Source organism: Gastrolobium bilobum, unplaced genomic scaffold (assembly GCF_033153095.1).
Source record: "Gastrolobium bilobum isolate Gb01-03AN ecotype WA unplaced genomic scaffold, APGP_CSIRO_Gbil_v1 utg7904, whole genome shotgun sequence".
NCBI lineage: Eukaryota > Viridiplantae > Streptophyta > Magnoliopsida > Fabales > Fabaceae > Gastrolobium > Gastrolobium bilobum.
The window spans coordinates 1,565-20,473 of record NW_026899548.1 but is presented as its reverse complement, the minus strand read 5'-3'; the positions used below and the strand labels follow the sequence as shown (position 1 = coordinate 20,473).

General features: G+C 30.6%; 3 protein-coding genes across 3 annotated transcripts; all 3 read right to left on the bottom strand.

The window, feature by feature from the left end:
• Nucleotides 1-71: 71 nt before the first annotated feature.
• Nucleotides 72-1,545, bottom strand: LOC133291304 (putative pectate lyase 2). The gene is made up of 4 exons (XM_061489546.1): nucleotides 814-1,545; nucleotides 609-712; nucleotides 391-529; nucleotides 72-290 (listed from the first exon to the last, which is right to left on the bottom strand). The coding sequence occupies exons 1-4, from the start codon at nucleotides 1,543-1,545 to the stop codon at nucleotides 72-74; spliced, it is 1,194 nt and encodes a 397-aa protein (XP_061345530.1).
• Nucleotides 1,546-6,825: 5,280 nt separating this feature from the next.
• LOC133291308 (putative pectate lyase 2) lies at nucleotides 6,826-8,310 on the bottom strand. Its single transcript, XM_061489550.1, has 4 exons — nucleotides 7,582-8,310; nucleotides 7,378-7,481; nucleotides 7,142-7,280; nucleotides 6,826-7,041 (listed from the first exon to the last, which is right to left on the bottom strand). Exons 1-4 carry the CDS (start codon nucleotides 8,308-8,310, stop codon nucleotides 6,826-6,828), a joined length of 1,188 nt encoding a protein of 395 aa, XP_061345534.1.
• A 3,430-nt stretch (nucleotides 8,311-11,740) lies between these two features.
• On the bottom strand, nucleotides 11,741-12,139 carry LOC133291325 (stigma-specific STIG1-like protein 1). Its single transcript, XM_061489579.1, has one exon. It carries the CDS (start codon nucleotides 12,137-12,139, stop codon nucleotides 11,741-11,743), a length of 399 nt encoding a protein of 132 aa, XP_061345563.1.
• Between the last annotated feature and the right edge of the window lie 6,770 nt (nucleotides 12,140-18,909).

The window sequence follows — 18,909 nt, the reverse complement described above, 5'->3', positions numbered from 1 at the left end:
AGGAAAGGGAAGGAGAGAAAGAAAGAAAGAAAGAGACAGAGATGGTAATAATGCTAGGCCAGTAGGCCATACTAACATGCTATCCCAACAAAACAACTCAAGGGACCTGCATTGAGAGTTATTGCAGGCACCATGTACGCTGGAACAGCAGTAAAAGATTGAGTAGGTGAATAATTTGGGGCACAACTTCCATACCCTGATGCTACAAAATAAGCACCATTTAGGAATAAATCCTTAGAAGACCTCCATTTCCAACTCTTCCAGTTTTCCTTCATTTCCCTCTTGGTAACCTGTTATTCAAAAGCCACACTCAATATTTGAAATCTTTGAAGAAATACTATATATATATTGGGTGGGTTGAGGAGAAAAGGGGTTACGTTTCTTTTCTACCTGTTTTGCATTTGGGTTATTTGGAGCCATAAAAAAGTTCCCTTCACTTAAAATGGTTGGGTTAGCACTGCCGCCTATAGCATACATTTTCCACTCATCGTAATTGTTGTTGACCACATGGGCATAACCAAATCTTACCCTGCATGTTCATCGACAATTCAATTTAGTATTTATTTTCATAGACTCTATGGAAATTCAATCCATAAAATCATTCTCACCTTGGCATCCTTTCTGTTAGGCCAGTAGCAAATCGGTTAAAGGCTATTGTTACTGTCATTATTTTATCTGCTGTGTAATGGTCATTGTGTCCTAGCAGCATAACCTGCAGTCACGTTAGCTCAATCAGATACCCATCATTGTTTCAAAATGAATGAAAAAGGTTACGGTATATATAAAGCATCAAAACTGGCTTGTTCTGCTTACTTTGTCATGCTGGGTAAAGTAATTGTTAGAAATGGTAATGGCAGTTGAGGCATGAATAATATCAATTAGGCCATCGAAGCAACGAGCCAAAAAGCAATGATCAATCCAAATATTTGAGGAAGAAAATATACTAATGGCATCTCCATCAGAGCCTTGACGATGGCCAACATGTTCAGGAGTACTCCTCACAAGGCCAGCCTTGCCTGGTTTACAATCATGGATGCTAATGCCATGTATAATAACATGGCTAACACCTTGTATTGTAATGCAAGGCCCATTTGCAATCTCCACTTTAGCTCCTCTCCCATCAATAGTCTTGTAGCTATTCATTATAAGCTCATTCTTGAGTGTAATAACCATGTCCTTTTTAAAAATGATCCAAAGGGGCTCTGTTTGGATTGCACCATAACGAAGTGTGCCTGGTTTTGGGTTTGCAGGGTCATCAGAGGGATCTGTGACTAGATATATTGCTCCATACTTGCCTCCAATGGCATCTTTGCCAAAGCCAATTGCACAATCAGCCAAGGCTTTGCGATTTGATGCCCAATTTGGTTTGGCCCGCCAGCAAGAGTCTATCTTATTGAGGAATGCTTTCTTAGGACTCTTGGGAATATTCTTTGAGATGGGTTGGGGAGTATGGTAGTATTTCTCTGTTGAGTAGGCATTAACCAAGTTTGAAGCAAGGTGTAGCAAGATGCATACAAGCAAGAGGAGTGGGGTTGAGGTGGCCATGTTTTTGAGGTTGAGGCAACAAAGGGAATGAGCTCATTTAATAGGTAAGAAGAAGGTTGTGCACACAATTTAGGAGCTTGACTTAGAAATATTTTTTTTGGGTTTATTTAACAAAAACGTGGCTGCACGAGCTTGGCTTGGTTGACTTGCTAATTATAATCCTAAACTATACTTGGAGATACAAAGGCTACACATCCACTTTACGATCCTTGTGTTAATAACTCGAGAATATGATGATTCAATGGGCATGGGAAGTTCAATATTTCATAATTTAATGCTTCTCAGAAATCTAATATTTGGACGGCTTTAGAGTAGAAAAAACACGTTTTGTAAAATAGTCATGGCAGGCGATTCAATATAATAAATTTACGGCTTTATTAATCTTAATCTCAGGTTGAAGAGTAGATTTTTCCGATATAATTATGGGTGATACTCACTTATAAAAAATAAAAATTGAGCTATACGAAAATTGATAGATGTTATTCTCTAACAACATTAAAATAGTTTTCCCCATAAATTTAAGCCAAAAGCCAAGTGTCCTCATTAATAGGTGGGGCCCCAACTCATTTATAAAAAATAAAAAAATAAAACATTGAGCTACACGGAAATAAAAAACAATTCACCATAGATATAATTATGGATGGAACCCACTCATTTATAAAAAAAAAAAAAATTTGAGCTAAACGAAAATTCAAGAATATATAAGAAAAAGAGCTACTCTCCAACAGTATGAGAGTAGTTTTCCCATAAATTTAAGCCAAAGCCAAGAGTCCTCATTATTGTTTGACACATCTTTTTTATACGCTAAAGTTATTTTTAAGCTAAAGTTAAAAAAAAAACTTGTAAAATAAAGCAGAAAGTTGTTTGATAATTGTATAAAGTTATTATTAGGATTCTAAAAAGAGGGAGATGAAATAATTTGTTATTAGGGTGAATTATTAGGAAAAATGATAAAATTTATAATTTTTTTTAGAGAAAAATGTTTCTGCAGTTACTGCAGATAAGTTATCTGCATTTATTCCCAAAATGACGTCGTTTTGGTATTGAAATCTTAAAAAAGTATAAATATAAAGACTATTATAACCCTGAAATAAATTAAAATTACAAAAACACCATGATTTCCGCCCAAAATGACGTCGTATTGGGCTTACTTCAGATAACTTATCTGCATTAACTGCAGAAAAAGTGAACTTTTTTTTTTAATAATAAGTGTATAATTGGAAAATAAATACGAGAACCCTAAAAAGTTGACATATAAGATAAGAGTTTTTGTAAAATTATATTTAGCTAAACTTGTGCTTATAAGGAGAAAAGAACTGAAAATAAGAGCTCCAAAACAGGCATTAAATTCAGTTCTGAATATTTAATTTTTCAATTGTTACGTTACAATTATTATGACTAAGTACTTCTTATTATTGTAATTGTTATATGCTTTGGTAAGATTGAATTCATACACTTGCAAAATATTTGAGAAAAAAATAAAAGCATTATAAGGCATTAAATATTAGGATATATAAAGAAAAGTTGACAAGTGAATAAGTCACGCTTCAAATTAAACAAAATAAATATTACATGAGGGAGATTGGTTAAAAAGAACTATAACTTTTTTTTTGAATCCTTGCGGAATAGATTAAACTTTAATATTAAAGTAACTTGTGTGATGCACAGATTAAAAGCTAATATTGTGAACGAAGTAATAAGAAACGACAATAATTATTATTTCCTGTTTCCTACAAAAAAAAGAAAGAAAAGAAACGACAATTACTCCTATCATGATAAAAGCCCATATATATATATATATGTATATATATATATATATAGGGATAGGATCTGTTTACAATTTTTTTTTTTGCATATTACACTAAGTATGACCGGTCATACTTAGTGTAGTTTGTAAGAGTTTGTAAACAAAAAAGTTTGTAAATATAACCTGCCCCATATATATATACATCCACATGCAATCCATTAAAAATAAATAGATTAAATCCTGTTTTTTTTTTTTGGAAATAAAATCCTGGTTTTTTTAAGTGATTTGTATTTACTATTTACAGTTTAAATCCTGCTGATGGCAAGTTGGCAACTTCTGCGTAGAATTTGCCTCATTGTAATATTTCATTAATTAAAGAGATATTTCATTTGCGAACTACTAATTCATTATTCACACACAGCTGTTTTGTATTATTTTTTTCCTTACTATTGAATTATTATTATTTGTATCGATCATCGTTATCAATTAATATAATAAAATAATGAATTTAATTGAAATTTGATAAAACAAATTATGCAAGGGTAGAAAATTGGCTTACAAATTTTTTTGTATAAAAATAATATTACTCGCTTGTAGATACAAATTGATTTGTTTTATTATTTTGATAATAATGATATATTATTTACTAGAGAGACAGACAGAGAGGGGATCATGATTGTCCATTAGCACCTTAGGCTTTGTTTCAGAGTTTTGAGGGGAAGGGAAGGAAGGGGATCCAAGGGGAGGGAGGAGAAGGAAGGGGAGGAAATTGGAGGGTATCCCCTTCCCTTGTTTGGGAGTCAAAAAATGGAATGGGAGTCAAAAAATGGAATGGGAGGATAATGGAAGGTCAATGAGATATTTTTACCATTTTACCCTTTTTTTAAATTAATATAATTATTATACTTTACAAATTAAATTAAATTTAAAATTTCTAACAAAATTATGTATATACTTTTCACAACACCAAAAAAGATCATATTTTAGATGAAATTTTTACGTTGCAAACGATGAAAATTTCATCACAAAATTATTTTTTTCATCGGAATAATTTTCGACGAAAAGCGACAGGATTTTTCAACCGATGAAAATTTTTACAAAAATAAATTTTCTATCGAAATTTAGTTTCCATCAAGTGTTTTAAATGAAAAAAGAATTCTGTCAAAAATTTTGACGGAACGTTTTCCGTTCAAAATTTCGATGGAAATATGTTCTGACGAAAACTTCGACAGAATTTGTTTTGTTAGAAATTTTGTGGGAAATGTTTCATTCGAAACTTTCAACAAAATTTAGATTATGTAAAGAATTTTGACAGAATATTTTTTCCGTCAAAAAATTTTACGAAAATATTTTTCGTCAAAAATTTTGACGGAAATGCGTTCCGTTGAAAATTTTGATGGAAATGTTTTTTTTTTAAAACTTAACGAAAATATTTTCTGTCGAAAATTTTCGATAGAAATGTATTTCGTTAAAATTTTCGACAGAAATTTTTTTTGCCAAAAAGATTAACGAAAATATTTCCCTCGAAAACTTTCGGTAGAATTTAAATTCTGTTAAGAATTTTGATGAAATTTTTTTTCATCAACAATTTTTGATAGAAATATGTTTCGTTGAAAATTTTGATGAAAATATTTTACGTAAAAATTTCGATGAATATAATTTTTTGTGAAATATTTTGGCAAAATTTAGATTCTGTAAAGAATTTTGACAAAAAAAATTTTCGTCTAAATTTTTTACAGAAATATTTTTAGTCACAAATTTTGATGGAAATATTTTTCGTCAAAATTTCATTGGAAATATTTTCCGTAAAAATTTTTGACGTAATTGTTTTACGTCGAAACTTTTCGATTGAAATGTGTTTCATCAAAATTTTGGACGAAAATATTTTCGACAAGAATTTAGATTCTATCAATAATTTTGACTGATTTCTTTTCCCGTACAAAATTTATGTTAGTGATTTTGGCAAAATTTGGTTCCGTCTCTAATCTTGTCTTTAGTTTCTACGGAAATATTTTGACATATATGATTTTCATCAAAAATTTCATCACTATTTTTGACGAAATATTTTTCGTCAATAAATTATGCGTTATTTGAGACTTTTCTAATAATATCGCATTTAAAAATGATTCACAATTATGTAGTTTTAACATTGTAATGCTAAGGGTACATAAATAATTTTTAATATTTTTCCCCTCAAACCTTCCAAATCGAGGGAACTTTAATTTTAAGAAGAAGGAGGGTTTTGGAGGGTTTAGTAAAAATCTCCAAACTCTTCCCCTCCTTCTTTTAAACTCACAAATAAGGGAAGGACTTACTAAAACCCTCCATTTTCTTTCCTTTCCCTCCTAAAACCAACTCCCAAACAAAGCCTTAATGGCTATATGCCTATCTTGCATAGCATGAACACTCCCTTCTCCTTGTAGTGTGATATTTAGATTCCTTTTTTTGTTTTTTTGTTTCTATAGCTTTGGGTTTGATTGTGTAGTTGGTGTAATTAGGATTTGGCCCCTTTCTTATTTTTTTAAACACCAAAATATTTCTGCAGTTACATTTACTTCCAAAACGACGTCGTTTTAAAATTGAAAGATTAAAAAATTATAATTATAAAGGCTATATAATAACCTTGAAATAAATTAAAATTACAAAAATACCATGATTTCTGCCTCAAAACAACGTCGTATCAGGCTTACTACAGACAACTTATCTGCAGTAACTACAGAAAAAACGAATTATTTTAAAAAAAATCAGAACAAGTATATAAAGAATCGAAAATATTATACTTGTACACCCTAGGATCACAACAGATTAGTCGATCCATCCAATTAAATTAACAATGTGAAAATGGATATTTACCTACATGATCTACTAGAATGGATCACTGGCAGAGCTCATCAAGTTGATAATAGAACCATATTGCATGCACAGGAGCAATAGAGAAATTTAAGGACATAAATATCACAAATTTATAATAAATTTGATTTACAACTTATTAAGCACTCTTGCAGAATTGCTCCCCCAGTTCTAAACCGCCAAGAACGTTAATGGCTTATGGCAAAGAATTAAATATACTGCCAATAAACTGATAAAACTTAAATATGCCATATTAATATAGCATTATTTTAGATACATTTCCATTAATTGTCTGTTTGTTGGAAAAACGTACTAGAAATATCGTCTTATTGCATATTAAATCTGAGACAAGAAAGAGATGATTGGTTCACTTTCTTTTAAAAAAATAAATAAATAAATTTGTACATGGAACCATCCACAGACATCATTTAATAACAATTTCAGCTAATTTCTTCAAGCTATGCATCCGTCAGCATCTAACATTAGTTAAGAAGCACATGTATGGAGCGAAAATTTTATATAATTTAATCAAACGAAATTCCAAAAATATTGTTGTTACATAGTATGTAAACTAACTTTCTGCAAAGGCTGATATATATAACTAAACGATATTGAAAAGGGGAAGATAGAAATATTTTTCGTACATAATTACAAAGAACAAGGAAGGGAAAAGTTGGAGGAAATCAACATGGTTTTCCAACAACACACTCCAGTGGACCTGCATTGAGAGTTAATGAAGGCACCAAGGATGCCGGGGCCGCGACAAAAGTTTGAGCTGGTGAATATAATGGATTACAACTTCCATATCCAGATGGCACAAAATAAGCACCATTTAAGAATTCATCCTGAAAACTCCTCCATTTCCAATAATTCCAATTTCCACTTTCCCTCTTGGTAACCTGTCATCAATACGAATAAGCCACACTCACTATAAATAAGCTGAAATCTTTGATCAATTATATATTACTATGTTTAAAAGCCTATTCATTCCTTTCTTACCTCTTTTGCAGCAGTAGCATTTGAAGCTATAAAGTAGTTCCCTTCACTAAAAATGGTAGGATCAGCACTACCACCAATGGCATACATGAGCCACCCATTATAGTAGTTGTTGACCACATGAGCATAACCAAATCTTACCCTGCATGTTAACCAAGAAATACGTAAATAAGCAACTAAAAAATTTTAAAACGACAAATAATGTAATTAACTTAATTTCTACATGAAACCGCTCTTGCCTTGGCATTCTTTCTACGAGGCCACTGGCAAAGTGATTGAACGCTACTGTTACTCTCATTATTCTATCCGCGGAATATTCATCGCTGTGTCCTAACAGCATCACCTGCAGGGGATCGGAGTACACCTGAGTCAGAAGCTCATCCTACAAATGAATGATTCTAATTAACATGTTGTGTTTTTGGATGGTGAATAATGGTTCTTACTTCGTCATGGTGGGTGAAGTAATTGTTAGAGATAGTGACAGCAGTTGATGCATGAATAACATCAATAAGACTATCAGCGGAACGAGAGAAAAAGCAATGGTCAATCCAGATATTGGAGGAAGCAAATATACAAATGGCATCTCCAGTAGAGCCTTGACGATGGCCAACATGTTCAGGAGTGCTCCTCACCATAGCAGCTTCACCTGGTTTACAATCGTGAATGCTAATTCCATGTATAATGACATGGCTAACACCTTGTATTGTAATGCAAGGTCCATTTGTAATCTCAACTTTTGCTCCCCTCCCATCAATGGTCTTGTAGCTATTCATTATAAGCTCGTTCTTGAGCGTGATAACCATGTCCTTGGCGAAAGTTATCCAAAGGGGTTGTGTTTGGATTGCACCATAACGAAGTGTGCCTGGTTTTGGGTTTACAGGGTCATCGGATGGATCAGTCACTTTGTATATGGCACCAAATTTCCCTCCAATAGAATCTTTTCCAAAGCCAATATTGCAATCAGCCAAGGCACGCCGGTTTGAAGCCCAATCTTCTTTGGTTCGCCAGCATGAGTCTATTTTATTCATGAGCACATTCTTACCACTCTTTGGGACATAGCTTGGAATGGGGTGCAGGGCGGTGTTGTATTCCTTTGTTGAATCTGCACTCATGGTTAAAGCCAAGTTAGATAGAAAACATGAAAGCACTAGAAAAGTGGTTAATGTACCCATGGCTTGTGGGTTTGAGACAAAAATAAATTGGCGGAAGGAGTTGAATAAATACCATATAGATGAGAAGAGAAGGTGGTGCACACGATTGAAGGGGTCTGAATGTTAAATTGTTTCAATGTAAATCGTCAAGATTTTTGTGTCCATTGTCCATCAACGACGTGGCTGCACGAGCTTGGGTTGGTTGACATGATAATTGTTACAGCAACTAAATCCATTCATTAATCTAATTATATGTGATGTAAGAACACAAAGACATAAATTAACATTGAATGGATTTGGTTGTGTTTCAGGGAATTACAATACTTAGTACAGCCTTAAATTAACAGAAACATGGGCACCATAAAGTAATTAAATGGACAAGTCAGCTTCTTGATAAACAAATATTTCTTCATAATTAAACAGAATGCCCGGATTTTTTCCTCAGTTTCTGTAATTATGTTCTATTACATTTTATGTACGTCAAGGGTATGAACTAAGAGCTTATGTCATGAAATAACTTTCTCAAATAATTAAATGAGTTAAAAGAAGACACATCAATAATTTTTATATTATATTTTTAATTAACGGCTTACATTTTTAATTGAATGAATTGAAATGGTTTTTATTAAAATCTCTAATTAGGCTTTGTTTATCAGGCTTTGTTTGGGAGTTTGAAGGGAACGGAAGAAAGGGAATCTAAGGGGGAGGAAAGGGAAGGAAGAGAAGAAAATTGAAGGGTATTTTCTTTCCTTGTTTGGGAGTTAAAAAAATGGTAAAGGAGAAAAATTGAAGGTTAATGAAATATTTTTTCCATTTTACCCTTTTTTTAAATTAATATAATTATTATATTTTACAAATTAAAATAAATTTAAAATTTCTAACAAAATTTACTTTTCACAACAACAAAAAAGATCATATTTTCAAACGATGAAAATTTCGTCATAAAATTATTTTTTTCGTCAAAATATTTTTGTCAGAATTTTTCAACCGATGGAAGATTTTACAAAATTAAATTTTCGACGAAATTTAGTTTCCATCAAAAGTTTTGACGAAAATGATTTCCTTCATCAAATGTTTAAACGAGAAAAAGAATTCTGTCAAAAATTTTGACGGAACGTTTTCTGTTCAAAATTTCGATGGAAATGTGTTCTGACGAAAATTTTGACAGAAATTGTTTTGTCAGAAATTTTGAGGGAAATGTTTCATTCGAAACCTTCGACGAAATTTAGATTCTGTAAAAAATTTTGACAGAATATTTTTTCCGTCAATTTTTTTTGTCGAAATATTTTCCGTCAAAAAATTATACGAAAATATTTTCTGTCAAATTTTTTTGATGTAAATGTGTTTCATTAAAAATTTCGACAGAAAACTTTTTTGCCAAAAAGTTTAATGAAAATGTTTCTTCGGCGGAATTTAAATTCTGTTAAGAATTTTGATGAAATTTTTTTTCGTCAACAATTTTCGATAAAAATGTGTTTCGTTGAAAGTTTTGATGAAAATATTTTACGTTATACATTTTTTTTTTTTGTAATACATAGAGAAAATAAACTAGGCTAAAACAAAGCGAGGGAAAGCTACCCCCTATAATCTTGAAGAAATCTATCTTTGCAACCTACAGGAGGTGTGTTAAAAAACTGAATATCTCAGTTTGCAGAAAAAGCATGCGTAGCTAACCCAATCAGCTACCCCATTCGCTTCGTCATAAATTTCGATGAATAAGTTTTTTGTGAAATATTTTGGCAAAATTTAGATTCCATAAAGAATTTTGACAAAAAAAAATTCCCGTCAAAATTTTTTACATAAATATTTTTAGTCACAAATTTTGATCGAAATTTTTTGATGGAAATGTGTTTCGTCAAAATTTTGGACGAAAATATTTTCGTTAAAAATTTCAACGGAATTTAGATTCTATCAATAATTTTGACTGAATTTTTTTTTGTACAAAATTTATGTTAGTGATTATGGTAAAATCTGGTTCCGTCTCTAATTTCGTCTTTAGTTTTGACGGAAATTTTTTGACACATGATTTTCATCAAAAATTTCATCATTACTTTTGACGAAATATTTTTCGTCAAATAATTATGTCGATATTTGAGACTTTTCTAATAATATCGCATTTAAAAATGATTCACAATTATGTAGTTTTAACATTTTAGTGCTAAGGATAAATAAGTATAAGTAGTGGGAGTGTGTATAAGAGAGTGTAGAGCTTCAAGAATCAACGACTATCTCCTCATACTAATACGAGACTTTTCAGTGTGTTTTTTCTTCACTTGCACACTTCCTTGGGAAAACTTCCTAGGAGGTTACCCATCCCAGAATTGCTCCAAGCCAAGTCAAGCACGCTTAACTATGAAGTTCTTCCGTTCTGGGCTACCGAAAAGAAGATGCATCGTTAGTATAAGTAGTACCAATTAATTCTTATAAGCTATCCCAAACTGTGCAGTCTCATACCTGCACAGTTTTTGGAATCCCTCTCTTTCGGGTATCGATTCGATTCATTCATGTAATCCCCACTGGAAGCTGCTCCTTGTCTGTGCCTCTTTGCACCGACGATCACTCCCCGCCCTCGTCAGCGCTCAGAATGTTACATGTACCTGATTGATTTAACCCCTTATTTATAGACGAGTTACTTAGTATGAGTAGGATACTCATCCATTAACAAATATTGGAGGGATCCAATATTCGATCTACCAATGATATGATAAGATTGATATCTTATTATCTCATAGGATTATTTCTTTATCTCTCTTAAGTGTCTATTATGGGCTATTAAGATACGACACATAAAATGAATCCATAACAGTAAGTAAACATATAATGCCTACTTGCATAAAAATTTTATGGAGATTGTTAGAAACATAATTGAAAATGTTTTGGTAGATTCACAACTTTAAATATATCATACCAGCACCGAATAATATAAGTTTCCATGTTAGATTTATAAAAGTGGAGAAAATTATATTTACAATTTATTTTTTTACAAATTATACTATGTACTAGGGGTAGTACATTCCAGCATTAAGTATACTACCCTTAGTACATAAGGTAATTTGTAAAAAAAAGTTTATAAATATAACTCTCCCCTATAAAAGTTACTAAAATATTTTCTGAAATTTCAATTCCCTTATGAATTAAGATATGGAGCATTAAGCATGAAACAAAATTCAACTGTTAAAACAAAGTTTATTTATTTATTCGATAAACAACGGATTACAAATTGTGCTTAACGACAATTATGTAATAGCAAGGAAAATCATATATATGCATATGAAAGACATTGCAATATTATTAAGAACACCAAGTCACCAAGTAATGCAAAGAATAAATTATAAAATATAACAGTAGCAGAACCCATCAAGTGATGATGCATGCATGCATAGCATGCCTGCTTTATTTATCATACTAATTAGCTCTTGATCCATAGAATGCTCGTCCATATCATGAACTTCTACGCATAGCTGCACATCCCATAGATGCATGAACTTCCGGTGTTGCACTTGTTGCCACATTTCCCACAATGTTTCTCGTTAGTCCGAGGATTCACGCACTTACCTTCGCAGCATATCTTTCCATAGCTGCATTTCTTTCCACACCTCCCACAGTTGAAGCCATCTGTGGACAAGTTGACACATTTGTTATTGCAGCAATCAGATCCTGCGCTACCCTTAATATGACATATCTTTGGGTATTTGTCACATGTCAGCACCAACCGGTCATGTTTCTGGGAAAGGAAGCGGCTTGTCCCATGGAGTGAAGTTGGTTCTTCACTTCCAAGAGATGATGCTGAAAGAGAAATGGCTAAAGCCATTAGCATGGCCAGAAGGAAAAGGGTGTTCGAGTACTTCATTTTTTGTGTTTGTGTTTGTGTTTGTGTATGTAGACACAGAAGATGTTAATTATGTAGTGGATATTTTGATTGACAAGATATATAAAGAAGGTAGAAGTATTTATAGAAGATGAGGTTCGTGGAATTGGCCTTATAATTTGCATAAATTAATTGCATTCATGAGCTAATATCATACGTATTGATTAGTCAATGGGGTGGTCTAAATTAGTTAGGCTTGTTGGCAACAATTTGAAAGATGAAACTTCGTACATACTATTCAGTTGAAATTAGATACAAATGAAACAACTGTACGTGCTATAATCTGATAAATGCTATAAAGGATAAAGATTGAAGTTAGTTTAATTGTAAGTTGGCAATCAGCTGAAGCCTAATTTTGTGTGAATAATAGTCTCAATCATAAACCAAAGCAGTCTTCTTGTATAATTCTACGTAAACCAAGAAACCGTTACAGATCCACCTTTAGGTTCCAGTAGCCTTAAATTTTGACAATTTGATGTTTCAGAAGGAGAATGCGAATTGGATTTCTGATTTGGCCATTTGGCAATAAAATAAATAAGCCACGTTGCCTATTTTGATTGTTATTACTTATTAGCACGAACGACTAAGCCGAAGCACGTAATTTTCATAATTTTCTTCTTTTTATCGCTAAAGGTGATCAAAATTTAATATTTTTGTTACTTTTGATATTCTCAGGATATATAGCCATTTTTAAAAACCTATTTTTCAAGGCCAAGATAAGAATACGAATGTTTGTTATAATATCTATATATGTGACGCTATTCGCAGATGGTAAATATTTATTTACAGGTGATTTTCATTGAAAAAAAAGATTAAAACGGAATCGTTGAGATTAATGTAAATAATTTTTTCAAAAATATTCAATGGTAATTTTAGGAAAATGTCTCTGTCCCTGCTTAATGAATTGCATGTAATGTAAAATACAATAGGTGGTCAAAACGGATGGGTGGTGATTTGTGTAAATGAGGTTTTCAATGATATTTAATTGTAATTTTTGGAAAATATCTAGTTATCTGGTTAATTAATACATTGTTATGTGAAATACAAATAGCAGCTAAAACATACGTAGCGATTAACGCAAATGATATTTTAATTTTAATTTTTTTTTTGTAAAATGAGATTTTCAATAATATTCAACTGTAATTTTAGGAAAATGTCAAGGTACATACTTAATCCGCCGACCACCCCTATATAATACATTAAAATCTTTACCCTTTAAAATAAGATAATTTATTTGCGTATTCTATTTCTTCCTCAAACATGTGGCTTCTTAACTGAAAATTACATGTCCTTTTTTGATTTATTTATTTTTACATTTAATACTCTCGATTCGCTGTCATATTTATTCTTTTTATCAGTTATAAAATAAAATATATTTATTTCTTATTTATCTGCTTAATCAAACATTACTTTTAATCAATATTATTTATCTACTTATTTTCTATTTTTGATTAATTAAACATCAAATTAAAATATATTCTTTTGGAATGATTTAATATTTTAATTTACTCATCCTTAAAAAGTGACATATGTTATTTTTAATTTTTCTTCTTTTAAATTTTAAAGTTATATTCTTTGTGGGATTCACCTCAATATTCCCTATTTTAAGGAATATTTATTTGGAATTACATATTTTATGTTAAAGGATTCCCAACTTCTTCTTTTAATGCGGAAGTGATTTATTACAGCAACCAATTAACACTATTTCTTATTAATAAGACATAGTTATAATATTAAAGTTATTTTTTCTTTTCCTTTAATGTCAGTCGACAGCCTTCTGAGGAGAAAAAAATAACTTTTAAAATTATAATTATATCTTATCGATAAGACATAATATTAATGGATTGCTGCAAAAAATCTCTTCTCCCATGAAAAGAGAAGTATATTTCCCTATGTTAAATGTTACAAACTAAATAATAGATGTTAAATATTTATAAAAGTTACAATAAAAAGTGTTATATATGAGAAAGGATATACTCACAATCTATTTTTATTTACAATATTTTATAATCATATCTTAACCGTTGATTTTCGCTAATCAACGGTTGTCATTTATTTGAATTAATAATTAATTAATGAGTTTGAATTGTGAAAATAATAAGCGTTGATTTGCGAAAATCAACGATTAAGATATGATTGTAAGAAGTTGTAAATGAAAATAGGTTGTAAGTATAATCTCTCTCTCTCTCTATATATATATATATATATATATATATAATATATGTATGAAAAAGTATTTCTGCTTTTAATTATCTTGCATTGACAAGAGACACGACACGACACTCCAACATATTAATTCTAAAAAATGTTAAATTTCAACACGTTAAGACACGTTTTGACATTAAATAATATTTTTAATATATATAATATAGTTTACATTTAATACTTATAGCAGCTAATAAAAAGTCATATAACCAATCAAATATTCAAATTTCATAACATAAATATAAAGCAAAAATAATTTTTCATGCCTTGTTAATTTCTCATGTCAAATTCCATAACAAAAAATATTTGATTAATAAATTAATTTTCATTTTTAGTTAAAAAGATAAAATAAAATAAATTTTGAATATGAAAAAAAAAGTTGACCGTGTGTTGGAAAATGTTGATCGCGTGTCATACGTGTATCAGAACATGTCGGTATCCGACACATATTTTTCAAAAAAAAAATTGAGTGTCGATGCTTTCTAGGCTTTTACTGCAGAAAAAAAAGTTCTCAACTACACTCACATAGAAGTGAGTGGGTCTCATTGTAAATAGAAGATAGAAAAGATTAATGTGACCCACTCACTTTTATGTGAGTGTGGCATAGAAAAATATTAAACTTAGAGGTAGGATCCTTTGACACTAGTGTCAAATTTGAAATTTGACATATCATCTGAGAGTCATTAAATCAAAAAAGATTAACGACTCTGATTTGTAAGCATGTGACACCATTGATCTTTTTTGATCTAACGGCTTTCAGATGAGGTGTCAAACTTCAAATTTGACACTGGTGTCAAAGGATTTTATCTCTTAAACTTATATATATATATATATATATATATATATATATATATATATATATATATATATATATATATATATATAGGTCAGGATCATTTTACACCAGTGTAAGTTACACTTTCAATCTTATCCGTTGATTCCATTTATATCTAACGGCTCAATTTTTTTAGAAATGTGAGCCATTGGATACAAGTGGATCAATGGTCAAGATTGAGTGTAAGACTTCTAACTCTTACATCAGTGTAAGAATATCCTGCTCCTATATATATATATATATATGGAAAAATATTTATTATTTCAAATAACATAACTTTGTATCATTTTAGATAAAATGACTTCATTTTGGTATATATTTGATAATTTTTTACATTCTCTCTCATCCGTAAAATTAGGAAGAGAGAGAAAGTGGAGGAGAGAGAAGGTAAAATATCATCAATTATACATCAAAATGGCATCATTTCATCTAAAACGATACAAAGTTGTGTCTTTTAAAATGATAAAAAAAAATTTTCATATTTATATATAGGGGAAATTGGGTGTCCAATCACTGAATATAAGGTTTTGCTCAGTCACCGCATTATTACTATGTACTTTAAGGAATATATAATTATAATGTTAAAGTTGTATTTTTTTTCTCTCTTAATAAACTTGTTAGCGGACGTATAAAGTGAAAAAAAAAAGTACAACTTTAATCGTATATCAAGTGATTGGACACCAAATGGACCAATATATATATATGTACGGATAAATATTTCTACAGCAACTTTAGATAAAGTCATTTACAACTATCATTTATAACTATATATTACGGATAGTACGTAATTATAATATTAAAATTATTTTTTCCTCTCTCTATATCATGAATTTGCGTACATTATTACAAGTTTTCTTGTGATAAGACCGAACTTCGTTGGTTTATTAAATATGTGAATTCTAGTGAGTAGTGACATTGGTCTCAAATGAAATTCGGAGATAACTGGTTGAAATTCAACCAGAGCTTTTACGTAACATCATTTGGGGAAAAAATAATCCTGTGCAATTGCATATGTATTAATTACGTCTTGAGGAACGTGCTTCCTCCTCTAGCAAACTTGGAAATCAATCATCTCGTATGAAAAAAAAAATGATATAATCATGTAAAAAAATCATAATTATATAAAAGTAAATTAATGATTATGATTTTGTAATTACTTATTATAATATTTTTTATCTCTTTTCTTTTATTATCATTGATTCACTTTTATATGATTATGATTTTTCACATAACACTACAAAAAAAACGTTGTTTAGCCACATTCAAAAATGTGGCAAACAATGATAAAAAATGTGGCTAACAAACTTTACCACATTTTGATTAAATGTGGTTAAAATAGGTGTTGCAATAATTTAGCCACATTATTTTATTCACTTTGCCACATTTTGATTGAGTGTGGTAGCCTTTTTTTAGTCACAATTATTGTTAATTTAACCACTTTATAAATGTGGTTAAATTGTATAGTTTGCCACAATAAAAAAATGTGGCTAATTATGTTTGAAATTTTTTTTAACCACATTCATGAATGTGGCTAAATATATGAATTTTTTTTAAATTTAATAATATTACATTTTTTTATTAATCTTATAAAAATAAAAAATATTAAAAATTACTTTTATCATTTAGTATGTAATTTAAAAAATAACATGATACACCCTTTAATGATGCAAATTTGCCCTGAGGTATTATGTGTACCTAATTTGATGTGTAACAAACATTTTTCATATAATAGTGAAACACTCACAACATGTTTGTATCAGAAAAAAAAACCACAACATGTGGCTTAATTGCCCTACACTGGCAGATTTTACAAGCATTTCAAATCTCACCATAAGTATCTCATGGAGGGGCAAATACCTTTCCTCTATTAGTTCAACACTCAAAGAATACCTCATTGTCTAATCCCAAAAAAGAAAATGTTCAAGCCACTGAACCAATTTTGGTAATTGAAGAAAAATATAGTGATTATCTCTAATTGTTCAAAATATCATTAATTTTCCATGAATCATTCTCCTAAACTAAAAGTATAGCTCTTTGCAAATATCAATCTTCCAAGACATGTTCTTCTATGCATCCTAGTTCTTTGAAGTGCTATTTACTCTATCACACCTGTACAAAAACCAAAAGAATTTAGCTTCATGGTAAGAAAGAGAAGAAATAAAGCTTGCAAATGATTTAAAAAAAAAAACAAAATTATCTAAGTTTCGAACCAATTATAACAAAGAGGGTAAAACATATTGGTTGAAAGTAGCTAACTCACTTCCAAATTTATCTAGTAAAAATTTGTGAAGAGAAGCCAATTGCTTTTGAGTTTGCACAAGCTGCTCCTTGGTCTCTTCATATGCAATCTTGGTCTCTTCATATCCCACCTTTATCTCTTCATATCCATCCAACTTTATTTCCAAAGATTGTACATGTTTCTTCAAGTCTTCAACACATTGTTGACTGGAACTACCAAAATTAGTAAAACCAATAGAATGTCTTGGCATTCCAAAAACATTGGAGGGGCAAACACCAGCGCCTAAGCCACGCACCCGACCCGAAGGCTCAGCTCCATATACCTTTCCAATAGCATCATCAGGATAAGCTAATACCTTTGATGGAACACCTATAGTGGCAGCACGCTCTTGATCTTGAGATAGGTGCTCTGATATCTTTTCCTACAAAATAGTTAAAGTCAGCCAACAAATACACATCAGGAAGAGCACTTTCTCTTCAGCAAAATTCTTGAAGCTTTGGCAGAATGGTTTGACCTCACAGTTTGCATAATTCCAGTTTGATGAAGCAATTCAATAAATCATGCTTTAATTTTTCAACATAGCAAAAAGCTGTAACAAATCATGCTTTCAATATAGATATATAAGTCTATAGAAAATAAGGAGATATCAATAGTTATCCTATATGTGACAAATAAGAATTTTTTTTAATTTAGAAAATAAGGAGATATCAATAGTTATCCTATAAAGATAATAAAATTATGGCAGTTTATCAATTTAGAAATCGAAAAAGAATAAGAAAAAAGGCAGAAAAAAAGTATACAGAGTAACATAGAAAAAAAGAAAAAGTATGAAACCACCTACCAAACCCCCTAAAGAAGTCATAAGGCCAGTCTTCTACTAGTTTTTAATGAGTCTTGATTTCCCTCCGTCATCTACTACTGTTAAAATAATCTTTAAAGTTCATACTCATTTATTATCATCATGATGATCATTAATTATCTAACAAGTAACACAATTATAGCATTGTTTTGTATCGTATCACTTACATTTTTAATTATTTTATTTTAGAAAAAAAAATATGCAACTCTATGATCCGTTAAGGGCAAGATCTAAATGAGGTTGAAATATCAGGACCTAAGTACATTTTGATTGTAGGATGGGTGACCAACTAGAATGTTGCTACTTGCTAGTGGTCCTCCATGTTTTAATTTATATAATGCAATTGCACCAATATTAGCTAATCATTCAAGTACTGTTTTTAATATTGTACTGCTTAATTATCAGTTTGGCAATGGACATTCATTCCAATTATATTGCAGTAGCAAACAGAGACCCAGTTGGGGTGGGTTTTAATATTGCAATAAATGGAGAAAATAACTAGTTGTTCGTTTTCAATGGATTGTATTCTTTGTAATTGTACACGACACTGATAGGCCTAAACAGAGGCAAGTGGATAAAAATTTACAATTACTTGTTATTATAAGGCAATAACT

Bases quoted from the DNA above. Each gene is read 5' to 3' on its own strand.
- LOC133291325 (XM_061489579.1), bottom strand. From the start codon at position 12,139: ATGAAGTACTCGAACACCCTTTTCCTTCTGGCCATGCTAATGGCTTTA.
- LOC133291304 (XM_061489546.1), bottom strand. From the start codon at position 1,545: ATGGCCACCTCAACCCCACTCCTCTTGCTTGTATGCATCTTGCTACAC. The intron at 713-813 runs GTAAGCAGAACA...ACGTGACTGCAG, and splicing joins ACTTTACCCAGCATGACAAA to GTTATGCTGCTAGGACACAA. The intron at 291-390 runs GTAGAAAAGAAA...TTTGAATAACAG, and splicing joins ATAACCCAAATGCAAAACAG to GTTACCAAGAGGGAAATGAA.
- LOC133291308 (XM_061489550.1), bottom strand. From the start codon at position 8,310: ATGGGTACATTAACCACTTTTCTAGTGCTTTCATGTTTTCTATCTAAC. The intron at 7,482-7,581 runs GTAAGAACCATT...GATCCCCTGCAG, and splicing joins ACTTCACCCACCATGACGAA to GTGATGCTGTTAGGACACAG. The intron at 7,281-7,377 runs GCAAGAGCGGTT...GTTAACATGCAG, and splicing joins CTCGTAGAAAGAATGCCAAG to GGTAAGATTTGGTTATGCTC.